This window comes from Sarcophilus harrisii, chromosome 4 (assembly GCF_902635505.1).
Source record: "Sarcophilus harrisii chromosome 4, mSarHar1.11, whole genome shotgun sequence".
Classification (NCBI taxonomy): domain Eukaryota; kingdom Metazoa; phylum Chordata; class Mammalia; order Dasyuromorphia; family Dasyuridae; genus Sarcophilus; species Sarcophilus harrisii.
This window is the reverse complement of record NC_045429.1, coordinates 98,175,798-98,200,622: the sequence shown is the minus strand read 5'-3', so window position 1 is coordinate 98,200,622 and position 24,825 is coordinate 98,175,798. Positions and strand designations below refer to the sequence as shown.

At 42.7% G+C, this 24,825-nt stretch overlaps 1 protein-coding gene across 2 annotated transcripts in view; it reads left to right on the top strand.

The window, feature by feature from the left end:
• Positions 1-24,825, top strand: part of PIK3C2B (phosphatidylinositol-4-phosphate 3-kinase catalytic subunit type 2 beta) — a 76,365-nt gene that overhangs the window by 8,652 nt on the left and 42,888 nt on the right. For both annotated transcript variants that reach the window (XM_023501915.2, XM_023501916.2), the window contains 4 exons: positions 16,402-17,424; positions 21,240-21,340; positions 22,489-22,643; positions 24,622-24,742. In XM_023501915.2, coding sequence (XP_023357683.1) covers positions 16,489-17,424; positions 21,240-21,340; positions 22,489-22,643; positions 24,622-24,742 — 1,313 coding nt within the window. In that variant the 5' untranslated portion in view covers positions 16,402-16,488. The remainder of the gene's footprint in view (positions 1-16,401; positions 17,425-21,239; positions 21,341-22,488; positions 22,644-24,621; positions 24,743-24,825) is intronic.

Here is a 24,825-nt window from a genome sequence, read left to right as displayed (position 1 = left end):
GATAACATAAGACATGTTATAGCAATGTGTGAGAATATATACATCATGTACAACATACACATGTATCATAAATGTGGAATATATACATTAGATATGTTTTGTGTGTATATTATAAATGTGTGTAGAATACATGCATTACATACAGCATATACACATTATATCATAGATAACATACACAAGTGTTATAAATATGTATAGAACGTATACATTATAGATAACATACATAATGTTATAAATATGTGTGTGTTTATAAATTATATACATTGTGCATATTGTTAGAAATATGCATTGAAAATGTACATTATATACAAGGCACACATGTTATAAATGTGTGCGGAATATATGCATTACATGCAATACACATAAATATGTGTAAAATATATACATTATGCATAGCATATACAATATAGAAAACATTATGTGATATATTAGGAGTGTGTGTATATGTATGAATATTTTCCTCCTTTAGATCTGTGTAATATTATTCCTATTTATTGGATGAGAAAGCTAAAGCTGAGAGAAACAGAGTGATTGGCTCAAGGTTACTCAGCTCCTAAGTTTTGGAAGCAACATTAGTTTGTCAACAAGAACAAGGGTTTTCTGATTACTGATCCAATATTTCTTTCCATTACACAGTTGCTACTAAGGTGGTTGAAGCATGGTCTTTAAAAATAGAAGGAAAAAAATAGGTTAGTTTTAGTCCTGCCTGGCTAGGTGAAGAAGTGGAAGTTGGTTGCTGTGGGTTCTATTGTGGTTCTGTGCTTTAGTAGCTGTGTGAACCCAGGCAGCACTGTAGCTCTCAAATAAAAGATTGGCCTAGATGATTTCTAAGGGACTTTTCACCTCTCAATCTAGAATCCTTCCAGTTTTTAATACTCTGTGAAGCAAGAACCTTTCTAGAATTCCTTTTTATTTTTAGAGACATTGAGGTATTGTGGAAGAAATAATAGAACTGAAGCTTAAAGAACCAGGTCACAATCCTGGGTCCAGTACTTGGTAACTGTGTGTAATTCTGAGCCTTAACCTGATGTTAGAGAAGTGACCCATTTCATGTTGAACTTTAGGAAGATGACCAACAAGGACCGGAGGGTAATGGTGGGGTGGATCAGGAGAGATTTTTTTTTCTTTAGTGCTGACACATAATAGGTGCTGGATAAATGTTTATTATTGACTGACTGACTGACCCACCTCTCAGGGTTATGAGGAAAACACTTTGTAAATTCTGGACAGAACACTACATGAATCTGACCAAGAGTGACCATGAAATGAACAGTAATTTTCCATTTCTGTGGGTTCTTCCCCAAAGAGAAGGTAAATTGCCCATGGCCCTCTACCTGAAATTGTGATCAAGGTTGTTGTTATTGTTTATTCTTTGCTTTTGAAGAGGATTGATAACCTCACAGGGAGATATCTTGTTTTGACATACCCCCTGGAAGATACTACTTTAATGGAGCTTTAATTTTTTTTCTATGTGGTTCTGCCAATGATCTTGTTGGTGACTACAAACATGGTCACACCTCCACACTCATAAACCTTCTCCCCAACAAGTGCTAACTGGTGTTTTCAGTCCACACCCCGCTGGCTACCAATCCCAAAGGGGAGAGAGCATTATGAACTCAGTCAAGAAGACCCTGAGTTACCCACAATAGAAAGGTTGATGCTCTTGCTCTCTGGATGCAACTGCTAGAGTGAATATTCCCTGGGTGTGTATTTCATTATATTGGAAGGACAAGGAAATAAGTGGGGGGAGGCTTAGTCTCTGCTCTCAGGAAACTTCCATTTGAAAATACAGACACAGAGAAAGGAAAATCATTATACTGAAGACCAGTTAAAGGCAGGTTTAAAGTAATCAATACAGTGCTAGACTTGGAACTCCAAAGATTTGGGTTCAAATGTGACATTTACTATCTATGCTATGCTGGACTGGTCATTTAATCACTCTGAACCTCAATTTCCTTGCATTTAAAATGAGGGAAGTTAGAGTAAATGTCTTCTCGGGGTCCTTTCAGCTTGAAATCTATAATCCAGTATTCTATAAACAGATGCTTTGTAAAAACATTTAGTCAACCTGAATTGAATCAATTCAAGTCCCTTTATCTGTGATCCATATTCCCAGGGATCAGTATCAGCACAGGATCCTTTTGCAGCATGAACTTAGTACAGAAATATTGAGGAGACACAAATAATAAAAATGAAGGTGGTGCTACTTAAGAAGGTGAAGTTTAGTCTGAGACCAGGAGCAGAGGAAAGGGTCAGGGTGTTGCCAGTGTGGTCAGTGTTCTCTGTGGAGGTTAGGAAAAAGGCAAGTTATGTGTAGGGGGCAGTGAATGGGTTTGCTGGATTTGGAGCAAAGAGAATGAGGCAGTTACTGTAAGGGGAGATGTTGGCAATTAAATGGGAGATAGCATGGATGAGATAACTGGAGCCCCATGATAGGAGGCTTTCCAAATGGCAGAGCTGGAAAGGGGTTATTTAGTTCAGTGAGAAACTAGGGGAAGTGATTGATCTGAGCTTGCCTGATTAGTTTATGACAGGATCAGAAAGCAACCCCAAATATCTTACCTCCAAACCCAGTGCCCTTTTCTCCTGGCAGTGACCTCCACTGAGATCCTTTGGTCCAGTCTGATCTGATCCTGCCCAGCCTACTTCCTACTGACCTTTCCACCATGTCTAGGTTTTCCTTCTGGTGCCTCTGAGGCATTCAGTGGAGTTTGCTGTGATTCCATGAAGAGCTTAGGAAGGGCTCTGATTGTCTGTCCTTGGAGATCGGGTGGAGGGGTCAGAGTTATGTGAGATCCCTTGGGCCAGGAATGAGAGCAGATTCTTTGCTCATCCCTGACTTTTTCAGCTTGTCCTGAACTGACCCTAGGGCAGGATATCCTTTCAGCCAGGGCAGCAGGAAAAGTGGAGGCTTCCTCGTGGGGGAACTATGTGATCTTGTTCAGGGGTGCAGATGAGAGCCAGTCTGGGCTGATAATTGTACAAAGGCCATGACCCTAAGTCACAGCAGAAACATCCAAACTTAAAGAGACCTGCGGTCTCTGGGGTGTGTGAGCCCCTGAGACATGAACCCTCCCTTCCCCACCCTCTCCAGGCATTCCTACTGAGCTCCCTGAAGATCTGGCCTGTGACTACCATGGGGAGTGGCTTAGGAAGGAAAAAGCGTTCGGGGGAGGCTACTAGGTCCTCTGTTGCCTCCTGTAGCTGTAATAGAGGGCAGGGTGATAGATCGCTATCCAGTAGCATTCACTGCTCTTAAAGGTATGTGGGTGTGACTTTTGGAGTCTCAGAAATGTGTCCTCTCAGTGTCTCCCTTGATGACACCTGAAATTCTCACCATTAGTGATTTATTCCTTTGGATCAAATATTCTCTTGCCTATCTCTTCTATTAAATTGTAAACACCTCTGGAAGAAGGTGTTGTCTGTAATATGTTGTCTGTACTACTAATCTTACTTTTTAAAATTGCTTTGTGAGCTTAAGTCCCTGCTTTCTAGGCCTCCACTTTCTCATCTGTAAAAAGAGAATATAAAATGTACCCTATTTCACAAGGTTGCTATAAGAAAAGCTCTTTGTAAACTTTAAATGCTTGTGATCTTAATGGGTAAATTATTTCAATAAAACAGACGTTTCTTAAAACACCTCTTATGTACCAAGCACTGTGCTTTTTGTATCCCCTTAACACATAGTAGGTGCTCAATAAATGTCTTATTGACTGACTTACTAGATTGACTAGATGTTGGGTTTTGTTTCCTTCTCTGTAAAAGTAGTAAGTGGATGAGATGGTGATCTCTGAAGTGCCTTCTAGCTTTGACAGTCTAGGATCTTTTATGGGAGGGAAAGGTCAAAGAGGACAGGTGGGGCTTTGAAAAGTCACTTCTGGACACTCAGCAGTTTTGCCTGCAGCCAGCCCTATGGCCTGAGCTGTTCTCAAGTGCCGAGCCATGTGCAGATGGCCAGCCTCCCGGCTTTCTGGCTCTGTCTTTGAGGACCCAGTTCTTCCTGGGGATTCGGATGCCTGTAAGGAGAAGGGTCTGGGGACTGCCTGGAACTGGCACCTGAGAGCTGGGGGGCCCAGGGGTCCTTGGTCCTCAAGCCCCATTTTCTTATCTTTCCTCACAGATGCTGGTGACCTTCCTGGGCTCCTTGTTCTGTTAGTCCTAATGCCTGTGGTCCCAGGAATGTGGCGCTGGTATTGCCCAGGTTATCTGCTCCTTGCTTGGAAGAGTGAAGGAAGAATCAGAATGTGTGTGTGCATGTGTGTGTGTGTGTGTGTGTGCCTATGTGTTTGTATGTATATGTGTGACTGTATATGCATGTGTGTATATTGTGCATGTGTGAAAGTATATATGTGTGTATGTATGTGTGAGTGTGTGTATGTGTTTCTCGAAGAACTCTGGCCTTGGGAAGAGAGAGGCTGAGGGAATGAATTCCAGGGGGCTTCTGGCCCCGGGCGGGGAGTGGGGGCAGGGCTGTAGCCAGCAGAGTGTTCCCACGGATGGATAGTTCAGCCATTTTCTGCTTGGGTTCCTTGGCCCCTCCTTACTGTCGAGCAGGTGGCCCGGCTTCCACATAGCCTGTCTCCGGCCTACTGGCTCCATCCCCCTGAGCACCCAGCTCCCCTCCCCCTTCCCACTACTTTATTACCACCATATGGGGTGACTGCTGGCCCCTCCCTCTCACTTGCTGCCCCGGCTGCTTTGAGAGGATCATTTGGGGACCAATTCCCCAAGCCCTTCTCACCCCAGGGCTCTAATCCATCTGTGCATGGGGGAGAGATGGGGAAGAAAGAAGAGAGAGTTGGGGGGAGGTGCTGTGCTCCTTTCCAGTTCCCTCAGCCCTTCTTCCAGGCTGCTGAATCCTGCCGGTCCTGTCACCATGTTGGAGCTCAGCATTGAGAGCTCTGGTGACCAGGTGGGCTTGGAGCCTGTCACAGTAGCCCTGCCTCCCTTCACTGCCTTGGTCCTTGGGTTTGCCTGTCCATGATCCAAGGTGGTAGGTGGGGAGTGGGGTGAGGAAGAAATCTTCTCTGGGATTACCCAATAGATTATTAGAGTTTAATGGGTTAGTAGAGTTTAATTAGAGGTGGGAAGTCAGAATCTGACCCCAGACAAAATTCTTGCTTATTTCCGTGGATATTTTCATTGACACTTTTCTTTATTCTTTGCCTAGTGGAGAGCTTACACTGCCAGTAAGGAGGGTGATAACCCCTCATAATCTGCAAATCTTCTGGTCTGGTGACTTAATAAGTATCATCTCCTTTTGAAACACAGTCCTTTCCCCCTTCCAAACTCCACCAAAAATGTAGAAATTCTAGTTTCCCAGAGACACTATGAATTATAGGAGGGATGAGACCTCCAAGTGAAGCCTTTCAAGGAGGTCAAAGGAATTGGTAGTAAAATGAGCATGGGGAGGGAGAAGGGCATTTTCAGTAGAAGCCTTTCTCCCCATCTCCATTCATCCTCTTTCCCTCTAACCTTCATCACTGGACTCAACCTGGAAGAGACTTTTGTCTCATGCTTTCTTCATCTTTCTCTTTCTCTGTTTCTTTGTTTCTGTCTCCTTTTTCCATTTCTATCTCTGGTTCCCTGCTTCTTTATCTTTGTCTCTGTCTCTCTCTGTCTCTGCCTTTCTTTCTCTGTTTCCGTCTCTCTGTCTTTGTCATTCTCTGTTTCTCTGTCTCTGTCTGTCTACTTTTTGTCTCTGTCTCTCCATCCTTCTCCTCTCCGCCTTTCTGTCTCTGTTTCCCCTCCTACCTCTTTGTTTCCTCTCTATGTCCTCTCTTTTTAACTTCTCTTTTTCCTTCCCCCCTACCTTGTATCTTTTATCTTCTTTCTTTCTGTCTGAGATTTCTTTCTCTCATTTTCTTTCCCTCCCTCTCTCTGTCTTTTCTCCTCTCTCATCATCTTTCTTCTCTTTCCTGTCTTTCTCTCCTCTTGTCCTTCCTTCCTTTCTCTTTCTTTGTCTCCCCTTTTCTATCACATCTTTTCTTCCTCATTAGAGGTAGTTAGGTGATGCAGTGAATAGAACACCAGACCTAGAGTTGGCAAGTCTTGAGTTCAAACTTTAGGCATCTATCAGTTATATAATTCTGGCCAAGTCATTTTTTTTTCTGTCTGCTTCAGTTTCCTCAACTATAAAATGGGGATAATAAAGTCACCTATCTTGAAGGGCAGCCCATAGTATGCTTGCTTTATTCCTTTCCTTGCGTCTTTTTTTCCTCTCTTTCTTTCTTTTTCTTCCCCTCCAAATTCACCAAAGGATGGGATAGTAACTATGTTGAGTTTATGTTTTACTTCATCAGCATCTTCCTCCCTGAAAAAAAGAGATGAATTCACTTAAAATATTGGCTCTGTGAGGAACCCAGAAGTATAAGACTTGGCCTGATACACTGATTTTGGTGTCTTCTCCTAATTTTTCCATCTGATATGTTCTTGGGCAGAATAGAGCCATGGTGGCTTTCAGGACCATCACTCTTGTCCAGCTCATGAAGGACAGGCCCTTTTACTTCTGGCCCTGGGGAGCTGGGTTGCTGAGAAATGTGTGGACAGGAGTTAGGAAAGCTTGATTTGAAGTGATATTAAGAGTGGTATGGGGACAAGGAGACAGGAAATCTGGAGGTTTGGCATTATAGTGGAGAAGGTTGAGTCCAATGATGAAGGTTAGAGGGAAAGAGGATGAATGGAGATGGGGAGAAAGGCTTCTACTGAAAATACCCTTCTCCCTCCCCATGCTCATTTTACCACTAATTCCTTCGACCTCCTTGAAAGGCTTCACTTGAAGGTCTCATCCCTCCTATAATTCATAGTGTCTCTGGGAAACTAGAATTTCTACATTTTTGGTGGCGTTTGGAAGGGGGAAAGGACTGTGTTTCAAAAGGAGATGATACTTATTAAGTCACCAGACCAGAAGATTGGCAGATTATGAGGGGTTATCACCCTCCTTACTGGCAGTTCTTTTCTCCCCTAACTGCTTTTTTTCTGCCCTCTGAAGGCCCAAGCAGATGGGGTGAGGGGGAAGGATCAGGTCTTGAGTTACCAGGCTAGTGCTTCTGGAAGGAACTGCAGGCTTGACACCAGAGAGTGCAAAGCAGGGGTTGGGTTCTGAACACCAGGAGTTGTGGGTCAGACAGAAACCTGACGTAGCTGCATTGGGTCCTGGGAGACAGCCCAAGTTTATAGCTTTCTATTTCCTGCCAAGACTTCTCATCTTTGCCAATGGTTCCATTCAGCAATCTGGTCCTGGCCTTGGATCTAAAGTATTGGCTGGAAGAGGGGCTTTCCATTTCCACCCACCCTCTCTCATCTTGCCTCCTGCTCCTAATAGCTAACTAGTCCTTTCCCTGCACAGTCTGACAATTTTACTAGTTAAGGTAGTGTATACAGATAACAAAACTAACTATATAGGTTGATAAATAGTAACAGGGTAAGACGAAAAGATCTCTGGGTTCTATTGGATCACAAAGTGAATCTAGGAATGACCTGAGGAAGTAGATATGAATAATATTTCAAGATCCTAGAAGCATTTATTTTTTGCTAGATGCTGGGAAGGACCTCCATTCTATTGTGAAAACTAAAATAGGGCACATCTTATTTTATTAATAATTTTTTCCTTTATATCAGTCACTTTCCAATATGCCATGCACTAAAACTATCCCTTGTAACAAAGAAATATAATTAAGTAAAACCAGCACACACTGTGATCATAATTATTTATATATGTGATATTCTGCATCGATAGTCCCCTACTTCTGTATTTCATCATTTGTCCTTCGCAGCCAAAATTGATCATTCCATTTAATTTTTTTAGTTCTGATAACTAGAGTAATTTTAAGATATGGAGAGTTAGAGAGGGTTCGAAGAAGAAAACATAAATAAAAGGATGGAGAATAATTCCTATGAGGAAAGACTGGGACTCTTTTAGAATGGGAAAGAGAAGTCAGGGGGAAGGGAGGGAGTAACTAATTTCTGAATAATTATGTGTGAGGATAACACAAAGACTAATTATTTTTCAGAGGTTATTCTTGTCCCCTCTCCGAGGGTAAAGTGAGAGAGAGGAAAGAAGAGAGAAAGAGAAAGATGCGAGTAAGAGGGAAAAAACAGGGAGGAGGGAGAGACAGAGATAGAAGAAGGCGGGCGGGGGGAAGGGGGAGTACAGAGAGAGGAGATATAGAGCTTTGCTGAAACCTAAGGAGGGGGGAAAGAGAATAAATATTTATATACTGCCTGTTATGTTCCAGGCATTGGAAGTACTTTACAAATATCTCATTGGATCCTCACAACAGATTTAAGAGATAGGTGGTGTTCTTATTTTACCATTAAGGAAATGAAGACACTTTACAAATATCTCATTGCTTCTTCACAGCAATTCTGAGATTTAAGCTCCAGTGGCTTATAGAACCTCCAACTCTATGGCCCTCTAATTTAGGATGAGTTACTATAGATCTTTGGTGGATCGGGTTTCTTTTAAGTAGCTAGGTGATACAGAGATTAGAGTATTGGCAATAGAATAGAATGGAAATAAAAGCCCTAAATTCAGATTTGGCCTTAGATTACTTAATAACTGTGATTCTGGGCAAGTCATCATCAGCCTCAGTTTCCTCATCTGTAAATGGGAATAATTATAGCACTCCCAGTTATTGTGAAGACCAATGAGATAATATAAGTAAAGTGCTTTTTGTGAGCTACTATTTATTAGTCAGGGCCTTTGCTAGTTTATCTTTGAAGTTCTATACCAGTTGTAACAATCTATAGCCAGAGAGAGGTGTTTTATTTTCTACTCCTGTACCTGGATATGTTGGTTTATTGTGACCAGAAGGAAGGTAGAGGCTGGGGATTCTGCAGCTTATAGTGGAGGGATAGAGTGGTCCCTTGCCTGCAGACCTAGAGGGTCCAACAGGTTATGTTGAGGCTGGGAGAGGAAAATCTCAGAAATGCCCTCCCAGAGTTAGAGGTCATATGGTCTCTAACAGCTTGACATGAACCTTGAATTGCATAGGATCAGGGAAGAATGTAGTGGGTTTTTTTTTTCCCCCTGAGGTATTTGGGGGGGTGACTTGCCCAGCTAGGAAGTGTTAAGTGTCTGAGATCAGATTTGAACTCAGGTCCTCCTGACATCAGGGCTGGTGTTCTATCCATTGCACCACTTAGCTATCTCAAGAATATAGTTGTTTTTTTTTTAAATAACTTTTTATTGACAGAAAGAATATCGTTTTTAAGAAATTTGAAGGGCATTATGTCCTAGCCTAATCTAAAAAACAAGCTCATTCTACAACAATGATTTTAAAAATTCATTAGGAAAATCACTAAGGGACAAAAATCTGAAGCTGAAGGGGTCTTACTGTACTCTGCATATGTGATCCTCCCTACATTCTACCCTGGGGGAAGGAGAGAGAATTACCATTCTGTATCTTCAGCTGGTTGGTGGAAAAGAAGAGACAGATGAATTCTTGATATTGCAGTCATGAAGAGGATGATTCTAATATCACAATCTGTTTAGCAGTAACTCACTCTCTTCCAGTCCTGATGATGGTAATAACCATCCTGTGCACCTGTTAAGGTTTACAAAGCATTTTGCTAACTGGTGGTACAAGTATTATTTTGTCAGTTTTTAGAGACGATCCTGAGAGGGTCAGGGACTTACCCAATGTCCCACAGCTAGAACTTGAACCCAAATCACTTTGTTCTCAAGCTCGCCTCTCTTTCCATTCCATTGTGATGTCTCTCTGTTAGGATCCCCTAGTCCTGGGAAGGTTACTTGAGGACTGCTTCTTCCCCTGGCACAGGGACGCCAGCATTGATATCAGCCCTACAGAGCAGATAGCCCCCTAAGGGTGTACCCACTTTTCACTCAGTACCTTAAGGTACCTCTACTCTATTTCCTCCCCTTCCCCCTTGGTTCTCGTGATAACTGCCACATAGGCTGAGATTGGTGTCTGATTATGCTCAGATCTTGGCAGCAATCCACTTAACCATGAACCTGCCCTCAGCTTATACCAGCTGGCTGTATTGTAACGAGGGGACCTGGTTTCTGGGGCCCTTCTCTCCACCTTTTATTGAGCTGACATCAGTCTGATAAATCTAATAGCCCTCCTGGGATCTCTGACTGCTTTAAACCACAGTTGAGCTCTCCATTCTCTGCCTAGCTCCATAGCCTTCCTGACCTTGAAGGAGATAGTTTAAAATGGCTTCAAGATCCCTGTCCCCAGTGCTGCTTTCTCGCCTCCCCCTACTCCTCCCTTTTCTGCCATTATCACAGAGATTTGCTACTTGAGATCTGGGTAATAGTTAATATAACAGAGAATCAGTCATCTCTGGTCTGGCTGAAGGGGAAGCAGCAACTCTATCTTGGTCCCCAAACCCTGTACCACCGGGCACCTACTTGTAGGATCTACAAGCGTGACCCTTGGCTCTCAGGTAAGGCAAAGTGTCTATTGTCTGTTAATCTAAGGAAGCCAGAAGGAGAGGCCCCTGGATGGTAAGGGCCATAGACTGGCCTGAGCTATCCTGAGGAACACAAGAGACTAATTCTTCTTGCATTCGGGCAACTCTTCCTTTAGAAAGAGAGTGCTTGGGGGTCTGGTTCTTCGAGAGGAGCAGCGAGCTTCATTTCCCGCCCCCCTTTCTTCAAGTAGCCCAGCTTAGATTTCTTGACATTTCCACTTTACTGTCTGTCCTGCTCTCCCCACAGTCTAACCACTCCACTTACCTTTTTTCCACACCCCTCTTTTAACTGCAGAGAAGGCTTGGCAGAAAAGCAGCTATTCGTGTGGCCTAAGGGCAGGAGATCTGTCATTTGGTTGGGCTTAGAGCCTTGTGGCTGCTGTGGTTCTGTTGGCCTGGCCTAGAGTCAGGGGGATATTGGTTAGAGTGGGATAGTCTTGTCTCTTCTCCGTCTGGATTCCAGGCTGGGAGGAAGCTTGGGGAAGAGAGCCTTCTGGCTCATCTGCTTGCTTGCTTGCTTTTCTGTGTATTCTCCTCGTACCCCCTCAACCCCACCCTAGTTGGGGAGTTGGGGAAAGGCAAGTAGGATAGGGTCACTGGAACCCTGGAGCTTTTTCACTTTTTGATTTTTTTATCTTATTTTTTAATCTATTTTTTAGCTGAGGCAATTGGGGCTAAGTGACTTGCACAGGGTCACAGTCAGCCTGGAGCTTTTTCCTGTTTGTATTGTAGGAAGAATGGAGAACTGGAGGGTAGGGATATAGAAGAGGGCAGCATTTGGAGACTCCCTTATAATGCTCCTGGGGCTTGAGGGGGATGCAGTGTGGGGAGGAGGAGCTGTCCCGACACAGCCAAATGAAGTGGTGGTACCAATACTCCCAGATCATGGCAACAGAGATGTCTCATATTCTCATGTATTTGAAACAATTCCTTAGATATTGTGAATATCAGACCTTTGTCAGAAAAATTTGCTGTGGAGGTTTCCCCCCTAGTCAACTGTTTCCCTTTTCAACTTTAATGGCATTGATTTTGTTTGTGCAAAAACACAAAAATATGTCTGTGTTATTTCTTGTGACCTTCTCTAGTCCTTGTAGATTATGACAACTCTATCCACAGTTTTAAGAGGTAGTTCCTTCTTTGCTCCTCTAATTTGTTTATGATTTGATCTTTTTTATATCTAAGTTATGTAGGAAGAAACTTAAGAGATAATCTTCTTCATCCCTTTGTATTTAATCAGAACTATCTAAATCAATATAGCACAGTGGATAGAGTAAGGAATACCTGAATTCAAATCCTGCCTTAGATAGTAACCCTAGGCAAGTCACTTAACCCTAATAGTCTACCAAAAACTATCCCAATCGAGTGAAATCCTGACCTGTATTCTATGTGGGATTTCTTTCCACACAGAAAAAAAGGGTGACTATAAAGAGACCACTTCGACAGAAATTGGGAACAGTTTCTGCAAATGAACTTAGCTACCCTTTAATTAACAAATTTTTCTCTTATTGCCACCAGACTATATTTGACCTTGGAGGAAAAATTTGAAAGTTCTTAGGCAGCTAGGTGATGCAGGAAGACCAGAATTCAAATTTGGCCTCAGATACTTACTAGCTGTGTCACCTTGGGCAAGTCATCACCAGTCTCAATTTCCTCATATGTAAAATGGGAATAATTATAGCACTGATCTCCCAGAGTTATTGTGAGGATCAAATGAATCACTGAATCTATTTAAGTGTCAGCAGTTTCTCTGTTCCTTAATTCAAGTGAAATCTAATCAAGGTTAGAGAGCTTTCCTAACGAATTGTTTATTTAAGTAATGTGTATGTGGTTCTTCAAAGTTGACAAAACACTTAACTTATGCCCAATTCAGTGTTGGTGTAGCACAAGTATTATTGTCCTGTTCTTCAGATAAAGAGACCAGCGTTGAGAAAGGCAAAGTCTCTTGCCTGGGTTTTCTTTTGCTAACTAAGAGAAGCATAAAACTCTCTAGTTACCAAAGCATAGGAGAAAGAGAATTCTTTTACTGGATGACATCCGATCCTCTCTGTGTCAATTTATCAGCCGGTATTTATTGAAGAGCCTTCTGTGTGCCAGGCACTATTGTTGCTAGGCAATGGGGAGACAGACAAGTCAAAAAATAACAATGGCCTCTTCCTTCAAAGAGTTTAAATTCTACCCAGGGAAGCAGAATTTGCCCATGTAAGTAAAAGCACATACAAGGTAAAAACAAACCAATTTTAAGAAATGAGAAAGATTTCAAGAAATTGTCCTGGGCTAGGAGCCTTTGGTATGGTTCATTAAGCAGGTGAAGCAAAAATGTCTTTACGGTCTCAGCCTAATCTTAGCTAATGGCACTTGGTTTTAAATGGTTGGGCCAATTTAGGATCCTGGACTCCATCCTCCATATTATTTTCCAAGTATCAATACTGTGTTCCCTTTGGTTTCTTATATCTGGTTCCGACCACCTTGAAATTTTGACATCCTTACAGTACTTTAAATGCACAGTAATAAGATTAAATACAATGGATTTTGCTGATACCATTCTACTGAGGTTGAACCCACATCCTTCCTTTCTGTTAACTCTTGGTAAAGCACAAATATGTGAAATAACTTGTACTGCTATCATACGACTGAATGCCTTTGCTTAGCTATTTTTAAGAGAATGAACTTTGTAGAGAGCCCGTATTTATTTAGCATAGTGCCTGGCACAGAATACGTGCTATATAAATGTTTATACACTGAATGACCCACCTTAATAACTAACAATTATTCCTGTCAGGTGTCAAAGTGCTAACTGAAATCCTTTCGTGCTTTAGCAAGAGTCTATTTCCTCAGTGGAAATGAACATTGGGATTTAGATCGTCTTCCTGGCTGCACTTCCTACCCTGAAGATTCTCACATTGATGTTTGACTAAGTTTACCTAAAAGTTCTAAACACTTGAGTGATCCCACTCCCAGACTAGGGAATAAAGGAAAGCAGTCTGCCTTGCCTGAAGGCCTAGGTCGACTCTCCAAGGTCAAAGATTAATAAGTTTATTAATTGAATATTTATTGACCCCTGGCTCTCTGTAGGTCACTGGCATTCATTCCCAAGTAGCCAAATTTAGGTTTATGTTGATGGGACTGATACAGTATAGGGCTTCTCTATTGAAGGCTGTCAGCACATTGGGCCAATTTCATGGTCCACGAGGGAGTTTTGTGTAATACTGGGAAGAATGAAGAATTTGGAATTAAAACACTAGATTTGAGTCCCAACTTTGCAGCTTATTAACAATTCAGTTCAAAAAACAATTATTAATCCAAAGCAATCCTAATAGATTTTGGACAGAAAATGCCATCTGCATGTAGAAAAAGAACTAAGGAGACAAAATGTAAATCAACACATGCTATGTTCACTTCTTTTTTCTGTTTTTTTTTTAATCTCTTCCTTGGTTTTTTCCTTTTGTTCTGATTTTTTCTCTTCTAATATGATTCATAAAGCAATGTATTTTTAATAATAAATAAATTTACTAGAGAAGGAAAAAAAAAAAGAAAACCAAAATAACAACAAAAAAGGAATCAGTGGGTAATTATTGTCTATGATACCTGTGAAGAAATGAAAAACACCCAGGAGTTCAGCCTCTAAACTTCATATCTCTCTCTCTCTCTCTCTCTCTCTCTCTCTCTCTCTCTCTCTCTCTCTCGTACAAGCCAGGGAGAAGAAATTATTATTAGGGGAAGTTCCAAAGGAGCTAAAAGGGGTTCAGGGTATGAATAGGATTAGATCTTCTTTTTGTGAAGGTCTCCTCATCCTTTAAGACTGCATGAAATGAAGAAACAATGAGGAATTGAGCGAGCTGATAATGGACAGCATCAATCTCCTCAGTAACATAGGAAATATAGAGCTTGAGGGAGGAGAAGGTTTGTGACAGCTTTGGTGGGGAATGTCATAGGGAGTTAATAAAAAAAAAATGAATTAAATAATTACTGGGCAATGGTGACATCCCAGATGAGTCAAGTAACAGAAATTTTATTAGACCTGGGCTGCAGAGTTTTGTGAATCCTTCCAGCAATTTGCTAGATGGGAGAGATGGTGGAGGCAGCTCAGGATTGAAGGTTAGCAGGAAGGACAGAAGATTGAAATCAGAAGAAAATATCAGAGTTCAAGATCTTAGAGGTAAGATAGAATATTCAAAACTTCCTGGGACAGTGAGATGGCTCAGTGGATAGAATACCAGCAGGAGGGCCTAATTCAAATGTGACCTTAGAAGTCACCTAGTTTAAGACTCTCATTTTGAGATCTAAAGTAAGTGACCTGTCAAGCACATAATATCTGACGCAGACATTGAAACCCAAGTGTTCTGAGTCAATCACTATCCCCTGATACCTTTATATAGCAAGCACCCAATAAATGCTCCTCATTATGAGCAGTATCTTTGTCTCACTGAGGTATCAGAACATAACTTGTGAGAGGAACCTTAATATACCTTGTACATAGGACTTGAAAGTTTGCAAAACACCTCTCACAACTCCAGGAGGTATAGGTAGTGTGAGTATTATTATCCTCATTTTGCTCAGTAAGAACTGAAACTGAGAATGCTCAAGTTGTTTTTTAGTTATGTGTCAGAACAGGCACACAGATCCAAATCTCCTAATTTTAAATCTATTGCTTCTTTCTCTACATTAGGTCAGGATTATTCTAGGTTGAGAGTGTCCTGCAAAGTGTTAAATTCCATCTAATAACTCATTATGAACGCAATGGATCTGTAAACTAGGATTAACCCACTCTATGTTTCAGACATGTACCAAGTCCCACCACCAAGTTCCACCAAGGGGTGGAAAATGAGAGGAGTAACACATTTCATATGTTTATTACCTGTTGGGTAAAGCATTACAATGAAATGCAACAAGCACTCATTAAACTCCTATTGTATGCAAGGCACTGTATTAGGCCACAGGGATAAGAAGATGAAGTTGGAACTGTCCCTGCTCTCAGGGAATTTACATTCTCCTGAACTCTGATGAATGACAAGTTGGAACCTGCATTCTTCTGAAGATAGTGGGTGGCAGGTTGGAGCCTGCATACTCCTGAATACTAATGAGTAGCAAGCTGGAGCTTGCATTTTCTTGAACTCCAGTATGTGGCTAAATAATCTTTGAGTCCTTTCAACCTTTCCATGACAAGGGCTAGAAGACAGGACTAACATTTTTTCCCCCAGACATATACATATATCCCTACTATATTTTTAAAATAAGAATTATTTTTATTGTCATTGTCAGGAGAGTAGAGCCATTTTATATTGAAATAATAATTAGCCCTCTTACAGTAAGATAACTTAGTTTGATTTACATTAACCACCTCTTTCCAACACCAAGGGTTTCCCCAAGATCTAGTGTTCCGAGATTTGATGAGTAAATCCAGGTTAACTTTCTCTATATCCCTACCTCAATCATATTCCCCCTCATCTTTTACCTTTCTGGAAGGAAGAGTCCTAATCTTTATATTCTTTTAGTTGATGTGGGAACTATTTCTTTTTAGGGTGTCATAATACTAGCAAGAACTAACAGTTATGTACCCCTTTAAAGTTTGCAAAGTGCTTTATAAACATTTCATTTGATTCTCATATTAGCTCTGGGAGGCTGGCATTATTATTGTCTCATTTTATGGTTAAGGGAAGAAGTTCGGGACTTACACGGCTAGGAAGTATCTAAAGCAGGATTTGAACTGAAGTAATCCTGACCAGGTCCAGCGCCCTCTCCTTGTGCCTCCTGGCTGCCATGTATCTATGGGATGATGGATGTGTGTATTAATGTGATGGGGATGGAGAACCGGAGGTCTCTATTCCTGACTGGCTTAGTCTAGACCACTGAAGAAATGGATTGGAGCTGTAAAGTTCTCTTTATATAGTGATTAATATGTAGTTAAGTCTTCATAAAAAGCTTCCTGATGATTGATTGCAGTCTTTGTGTTTTTCCCCACAGGTGCCTGGGCACCATGCCACGGTCCTTAAGCCCTGACATTGGCAGGAAGTAACAGATCCACTTACCTGTTCTCCATCTAGCTTCATCATGTCTTCAACCCAGGGAAATGGGGAACACTGGAAGTCCCTGGAGTCTGTGGGTATTAGCCGAAAAGAGCTGGCAATGGCTGAGGCTCTTCAGATGGAGTATGATGCCCTGTCCCGGCTACGGCACGATAAAGAGGAAAACCAGCGGGCCAAGCAGAATACGGACCCCTCTCTTATCAGCTGGGACGGGCCTGTCCTAGACTTCTATGGCAAGCCAGTGGGTGGGAGGAACGACCTTAAGCTTCTTCGAGGGCTCTCGGGCTCTGATCCCACCCTCAACTACAACTCCTTCTCCCAACATGATGGAGCCCCTAATCACTCTACCTCCGAGGGCCTCCAGCCAGCACCAGATCCTTGGCTGAAGGGCCCCCTTTCTGGAGACTATCTCTATATTTTTGATGGTTCAGATGGAGGGCTCTCTTTGCCTCCAGGACCAGAGGACAGGAATAGCTCCCCCAAGAAGCTGTCCCCACCCCCAATACCTCCTCGGGTCTCTATTTGGGATACTCCCCCCCAGCCTCCCAGCAAAACCTATTCCCTTTCTCCTAAGCCTTCCGAGCCCAATGACATAAACACTTTTTCCTCAAACCAGCAATCCCCAAGCAAGCTACTGGATCGCCGAATCCTAGAGGAAGAAGAAGAATCTGGGAGTGGGGGCCAGGGAAACCTCCTGGGGTCTGTGGACTATGATGGCATCAATGATGCAATAACTCGCCTCAACCTAAAGTCTACCTATGACACTGAGTTGCTTCAGGACCCCAAGAGGGGCTGGAAAGAGGGCCGGGGACTCCTGGGATTTGGCAAGGACACCCCCGGGAAGCCGGTAGCACGGAGCAAGACCATGCCCCCTCAAGTTCCTCCACGCACTTATGCCTTACGTTACGCCAACCGCAAGAACACGGCGCCCAATAAAAACCGTCGGATTTCTGCTGATCCGGTGAGGATCTCCCCTATACCTTTCCTTCTTCCTTTTTCTTTCCTCCAGCTCTCTTTCTCCATTCCCCTACTCTCTTCCATAGGCTTAAGATATCTCTATCTTCAGGACCCTGAATCTCAAGCCTATAGATTCTGGTGTCAAAATTCTGGTCTGCAAGCATGAATTGTAGAAGGACTAAATATGGGTGGGATGACATGGAGTTGAACATGTTGACATGACTGGAAGAGGAAGATAGAGAAGAATAGAATATACCACAGCTCCTCCCTAGGGCAGAGCTAGGGCCATCTTGACCATAGATTTAAAAATGAGACTCCCATGGGTTTTAGCCCCAAATTCTTTCCCAAACTAGCTGTGTGACTTAGTAAATCATTTCACCTCAGTTTTCTCATTTATTAAACACAGTTAATAAGCATAATTATAATAAAAAGTAATAACTAGGATTTATAGCACACTTTCCTAAATATGAAGCATTTTTCACATAATTCTGTAAGGGAAATAACATTTCCCTTGTCAGTTGTACAGATTTGTTGTAAAGTTCTAATGAGGTGATGTGTCTGAATTTGGAAGAAGTGAAATATTTGATATGAGCATAAGACAAAATGATTTGCCATCATTGTTATCATTGGGAAGGGACTCTTACATTCCCCCCAGACCAAGAGACAGGGATAATAGAGTTCTTTGTTTGAAATTGAGAGGTCCTTGGTTCAAATCCTGGCTTAGACATTTATTAGCTAGGTGACCCCAGGCAAGTCACTTACCTACTTTGAGACTGTTTTTTCATCTATCTGGATAATAATAGCACTTGTTTCACAGGTTTTTTGAGGGGATGGGAGTGGGGTTTCAAATCAGAGAATGTATGCATATGGTGTTAAAATTTTATGTAAATCTTAGCTGTGGTTCTGAAGATGAGTCCCTAAGAAGGTATTCTTACCCCCATGATCCCTTGTGCAGATAATAGGAGGTATTGGGGGTGGGGACAAATAATCAACTTTTGGTTGTATCCAGAGCAAGTTGGTCCTTGATTCCAGACAAAATTGACTGGGAACATTTCTATGTGTAGGTAGGATTCTGGTTCCCAGGTCTAGGTTCTCAAGTCTGGGGACTTCCTATCTGTCCGCCTGAAGGACACAGGCCATCGAATATGTCATGACTTGATGTTTTCCATAATTCCCCTTACCCCACTTGTCAGTTGATGTCCCCATTGGGAATCCAGGAGACCCCCATGGATGATAGACTTGTCAGTAGCCTAGATTTCTGCCGTGCTCTTTCCTTCCATTTTTATCTTGATCAAGAAGAGAATGTACTCCTGGGTTAGAGACACTGATCTGCCTATCCCTTTGTATCTGGCAGTCAGGAGCCACCCAAAACCTTATCATGAGGTCACTTACTCTCCTCAGGGGACGCCCCCATAAAAGTAAAGCAGACTCTGCTGCACACTCGAGCTGAGAGTTTTTTAAAGCCCCCTGATCAGAGAGGTGTGGCTGTTCCCGCTATTTTTAGGGGCTGGGTGATTTCTGCTCCTGGATCCTGCTCCCTCAGCTGGGTGAACTGGGCCTACTTGCCGGCTCAGGCTATCCTGGCAAGGGGTGTTACCTCCTGCCACCCTCCCTTCCCTCCGCCCCTGGCTCCAGTGTGTCACCGGAGCTGAAGGAGAGAGCTCCAGAGTCTCCTTGAAGAACCTAGAAGCAGAGCCGCCAGCTCTTGACTGGGGCAGGTTGGCATGCAGCCTCCATCTTCCCTGCCTCCAGTCAGTTCAGGGACCAAGCCTGATGGAAGAGGGGCTGCCAAAGACCCTCCAGTTCCACCTCCCCGGTTCCACCGGGCTTCCAGCCAGGGGCCCTGTCCCTGTCCCAGCCCAGTAGAGCCCGTGATAGGAATGGCTGGCTCCAAATGTCAGCTGGGTGCCCCTGCTACCAGCCTCCGGCTCATAGACTCCCACAGTCAGCAGTGGGTGATGCCATCAAGGCCTGCCAGCCTAGCTAACGTAAGTGGGTTTTTTTGTTGTTGTTTTCCTTTGGTGCCAGTGAGTGGTTCTGAAAGGGCATGAAAATGGCCTTCAGCAGCCGCTCTGTTTTCCTGCTTTCTCTCCCTCTCTCCCTCCCTCCCTCCCTTCCTTTCTCTCTGGTGCTATTCTGTGGGCTAATTGCTGACAGTGGGGCTATTGTTTTGACTAGGACACATGCACAAACTTGGCAGGGCTGGGGCCTGGCACACCACGGGCTCCTGCTGTTGCCTCCCCCATCTCCTTCTGCCCGGGGAGTATGGGTAACAAGAGAGAGGAGATCTCCTGGAGGAAGTGACCTGGGAATTAGAATCAGGAACTCCTGCTGGTTCTATAACCACTCATCTCTCTGTGAGGGGAAGTAGAAAGAAAAGGCAGTGAGAATATCTTGTGTTGGGGAAATGACAAAAAATGAGGCATTGAGAATATTCCCCTTGACCAGAAGCTGGTGGCTCATTCTTGGGCAGTGTGACCCACAGGCTTTGGCCCAAGGCACAGCTTCCTGATTAGGTGCCCTCTTACACATCACTCTCCATTGGCACTCCCACCCCCACCCTGCTCTATTTTCTGTCCTAGGACTGTGCCGCAGGGTATATTTTGAGCTTATTAACAATGTGCATTCTCTCTCCTCCTAAGTCTGATGACAGCTCAGTGGTGGGAGCATGGGCTCTGGTCCTCCAACTTCCTCCTTTCATCCTACCCTACCCTCCTCACAATTTCTGAGGTGGAAGCAGGAAGGAGAAAGAGGATCAGCTGAGGTGAGAGAGACTTGTAACCAGAAGACACAGGACTTGGAGAAGAGCCAGAGGTTTCCACTTGGTTCACTTCAGCCCTGAACAGCTGTTTTTTGCTTTCTTCCCCAAATAGTATCTACCAAAAAAAAAAAAAAATGTGTGTCTGAGTCAGTGATCCATGAACTCTAGGTCTCGGTATTGTATTTAGAAGGGACTATCCTGCCCACCATTGACTTAATCTAGGGTTAGACAACTCCAAAGTAGGTTTAGGTGGATATCCCATTGTTGAGGTGAGGGATGGGAGTTCATTAATCCAGGAATCATTGAATGGTCAAATGGATTCAATGTCTCACTTCTACCCCATCCCCAGCAGTGCTTCCTAGTGACAGCACTCAGGAAGCACAGCGTGGCAGCTTGGGGTCTTGGGCATAGGCCCTTCCTACTAGGCTGAGGTCAGCCCAGTAACACTGGATAAAGTACTGGTCTAGGAATTGGCGAGATCAAAGCTCAAATTCTGCCTCAGAGTTTCACTATAAGTTATTTGTCTTCTCTCCACCTGTTTCCTCATCTGTAGAAAGGGCATAATAATAGGGGATAATAATAGCACCTACCTTACAGAGTTGTTGTGGGAATCAAATTGAGAAAACATATGTAAAATGCCTTGCAATCCTGATGAGGCTGTATAAATGCTGTTATAATTATCTAAGCTTGCCGCTTCTGAACCAAAATTAGGTGTGTATCTTTTCCATTTCACCTCCTTTCTGTTCAGTTCATTCTCTAGTAGGGTCTGGGCCAACCTTAAGTCTATTTGATTTTGGGGGGCCCATTATCAAAAAGAAAAGATCCCAGGGGCAGCTAGTTGGTGCAATAGATAGAGCACCAGCCCCGAAGTCAGGAGGGCTTGAGTTCAAATCTAGCCTCAGACTTAACACTTCCTAGTTATGTGATCCTGGGTAAGTCACTTAACTCCAATTGCCTCAAGAAAAAAAAAATCCCAGAGTGAAAATGGTGTGGGAAAGGAAGGGAAAGGGGGATTACAAGGATGAAGGGCCATTAAATCTAGGCAATCTTTCCCCAAGGTGAGCTCCCGGCCCCGGTCTACTGCCAATGGTTACGAGCTGTTTGAAGTCTCAGAGGAGAGGGATGAGGAAGTCGCTGCATTTTGCCACATGCTGGATGTGTAAGAGCACAAAGATGGAGCCAGGGATGGGGCTTGGTTGGGGGAGGTATTATGGAAAGGGTGGACCACCTTTATATCTCCCCTGAAACCCTAGTTCATTGAGGCAGAATCTTTTCTTGAATGAGCATTTCAAACTGTAAAGTTGAAGAAACTTTCTTATGCTAAAAGATAGTAGTCATACATGAGTAGAACCTCAAATCAAGGCCCTATAATCATGGGTTTGATTTCTGGCATTATCCCTGATGACACCTGGGGACCAAAGCACAACTATGGAGGTGAAAGTATTGTTAGAGCTAGCCAGTAAGGGACTGAATCTTCAAGTAATATATGCTCAGACAAAATCTCTAACAATTTAGCAATCAACAAACTTCAAATAATGGTCTTTCTGTGGGCCAGGCATTTGTGTTAGGTACTAGGGAGACAAAGACAAAAATCAGTCTCTGTCCTCAAAGATTTTACATTGTAATGAGGGTAACAACCTATACATCCATAAATTGGCACCCAGAATCCTACAATGGCTAGATGGAAGGTAGTTTTACAAAGGAGGCATTAGCAGCTAGGGAGATCTTAAAGGAAACCAATAACAATCACAAAGAGCAGCAGCTCATATTTATAGACTTTCTCCTCTTCTGTGAAAAGCAGAATATTGCGGCAGATTGAGTGCAAAACTCTGAGGGAATAAGACATGATTTCAAATCCTGCCTCTGATACAAATGGGCAGATGTTCTAAGCAATTTTCTAAGATTATAAAAGTCAAAGAAGATTTACTATATTGTGTGAGGGAGTTTCCCCACCCTGTATCAGTGAAATCACAGATATAGTCCCTATCCTTTTTCCTGTTGTATCTATACATCTATCTATCTATCTATCTATCTCTCTATATATATATTACATATATATATGTATTTTTTTTTTCTTCTTCCCACTAATCCTTGGAAGTTCATGCAAGGAAGTTTGAAAAACCCTGGCTTAGGTAACTTGAGAATGTGAGTGCCTATTAGGTTTTTTCAGGTCCTGATAATTATGCTGGGGAGTGGTGGGTATTGTTTTCTGTGAGATGGGGATTGAGGGGCTCCCCACAGGTTACCTCTTTATATTCTGAAATGTTGTTATAAAGAAAAATACTTCCTCTTCCCTCTTGTCTCTAGTCTTCGGTCTGGCTCTGATATCCAGGACTATTCCCTCACTGGCTATGTCTGGAGCGCAGTCAACCCTAGTCCAGAGCACCTTGGTGCTGGGGTGAGCCTGAAGGTGACCGTGGTATGTGAAGGCTTACGGGAGCCACTCACCTTTACCTGTGATTGTAAGTCAATTATTTGATAGCTGTAACCTCCAGCTAGGACATCAGATGGTTTTAGTAGGTCCTTGTGATTTTATGTGATACTGATGATCTGAAGAGGAGCTTTGAGGTGGGAAGCATAGAGACAAGGACCAGAAATTGCTTAGAATGAGATGGCTGATGGAAAGAGTTGGGGAAGGGAAGAGATAAGAAAAGGAGCACAAGAGAAATTGGAATCTCAAGTTAGATTGCTAGAGTTCCTCTTCCCTCTCACCCAAAGGCCATGGAAAAAGAGGGCTTAAAGACCAGCCTCAATTCAAAAGGACTCATGATGAAACGTGCTACCCACCTCCTGACAGGAAGGTCATGGACTCGGTGCAGACTGAAACTTCCTAATGCAGAAATTTGTTTTGATTGACTATGCATGTTTGTAAGAGTGGTTTTGGATTGGGGGATGTGTGCGTGTGTGTGTGTTTTCTGAATTGAGTAGAGTCAGAGGAAGAAAAAACAGATTTTCATTGATTTGCAAAAAATAGTTATAATAATCAAAAAAAAAAAAAGAGGGTCCAAAGAACTCCAGGTGACTAGCTCTAGAACAAGGGATCTTACCTCAGAGGCCATCTAGTCCAACCCCCTCATTTTACAGACTCCCATTTTCCTGAGGCCCAGGAAAGTTAAGGTACTTATCCAACATCAAAAAGGTAGTTAAGTATATGTCAGGTTTGAGTTCCCCAACATGACTGTACAGCCTGGTCCCTCAGTGGAGAGCTAGCTAGAGCATTAAGCTATGCATTCTGGTCTTGCCTCTCAACTAGCTGGGTGATTTTGTGCACGTTGGTTGTTCAAACCCTCAGTTTCCTCTTCTGTAAAATAATTAGGCTGGCCTAGACAATTGATTCCTTCTAGCTCTGAATTATGTGATTATCTGAATTGAAAGGATCAGGTAAGGTAGCAGAGGTACAGTGGAAAGAACATTGACCTCAAAGTCAGAACAATTAAGTTCTAGTCCTAACTTTACTGCTATGTTACTGTATAAATTTTTTTATAAATGCAACTTATTAGCATTTCCATTCATGGAGTGCAATTTAAAAAAATATTTTTAGTGATGATTTTTAAAATATTTCAAGTTTCAATGCCTTTCCTCCTCTCCAGTTTCTACTCTACCCATTGAGAAGGCAACAATGTATGGGGATTATATCAATTATATATGTAAAGCATATTACCATATTAACCATGTTGCAAAAAAAAAAGTGAGAAAAATAAAGTAAAAATATGATGCTTTAGTCTGCACTGAGTTCATCAGTTCTTTCTCTGGAGTTAGAATTTTTCTTCTTGTGTCCTTTAAAACTGTCTTGGATCACTGTCATAATCAGAATAGTCTTTCACTATTGATCACTGTGACAATATCACCGTCACTGTATCCAGTGTGCTCCTGGTTCTGCTCATTTTACTTTGTATCAGTTCATATCCTGCTTATCTTTTTTTTTTTTTAATAGTGCAATAGTGTTCCATTATAATCACATACGACAATTTGCTCAGCTGGTCCCCAGTTGATGGACACTTTCTCTTTACAACCTTAGGCAAAGCATTTCACTACCAACCAGGAGGCTGGAGTAGGTGATCTCTAAGATCCCTTCCAGATATGAAAATTTATAAGCTACAGAACCAAATTGTGGCTGCCTCTTTTACTGATTAGAAACAGTCACCTAGAAGAAGCTAGGTTAGAATGAAGGAGTGAATGAAAAGGCATATAAACTATGTAGATAAAATTTATTATGTAATTTACTATGTAAATGTAAATGCCAGTCTTTATTATAGCGCTTGGTACACCAAAGAAAGATATTCCTGTCCTCAAGAAGCTTCCATTCTAATAATGGAAGGCAGCATTAAGGGAAAGGTGGCCAGGGAAGGATGTTTGGATTGAGAAGGTGGAAGGAGATGAGATTCATTAGAAAACTGAAGATCTGCCATGACCCTTTCTTTCCTGCTCCATTCTCTTTAGGTTCCTCCACAGTGGACTTACTCATTTACCAGACGCTGTGTTACACACATGATGAATTAAGGGATGTGGATGTGGGTGACTTTGTGCTCAAGCTGTGTGGGCTGGAAGAATTCCTTCAGAAGTGAGTGATCTCTCCGGTGTCCTGCTTAGTTGAAGAAGGGGTCAGGGAGTGTGGGTATGGGTGCGTGGGGAGACTTGGGTGGC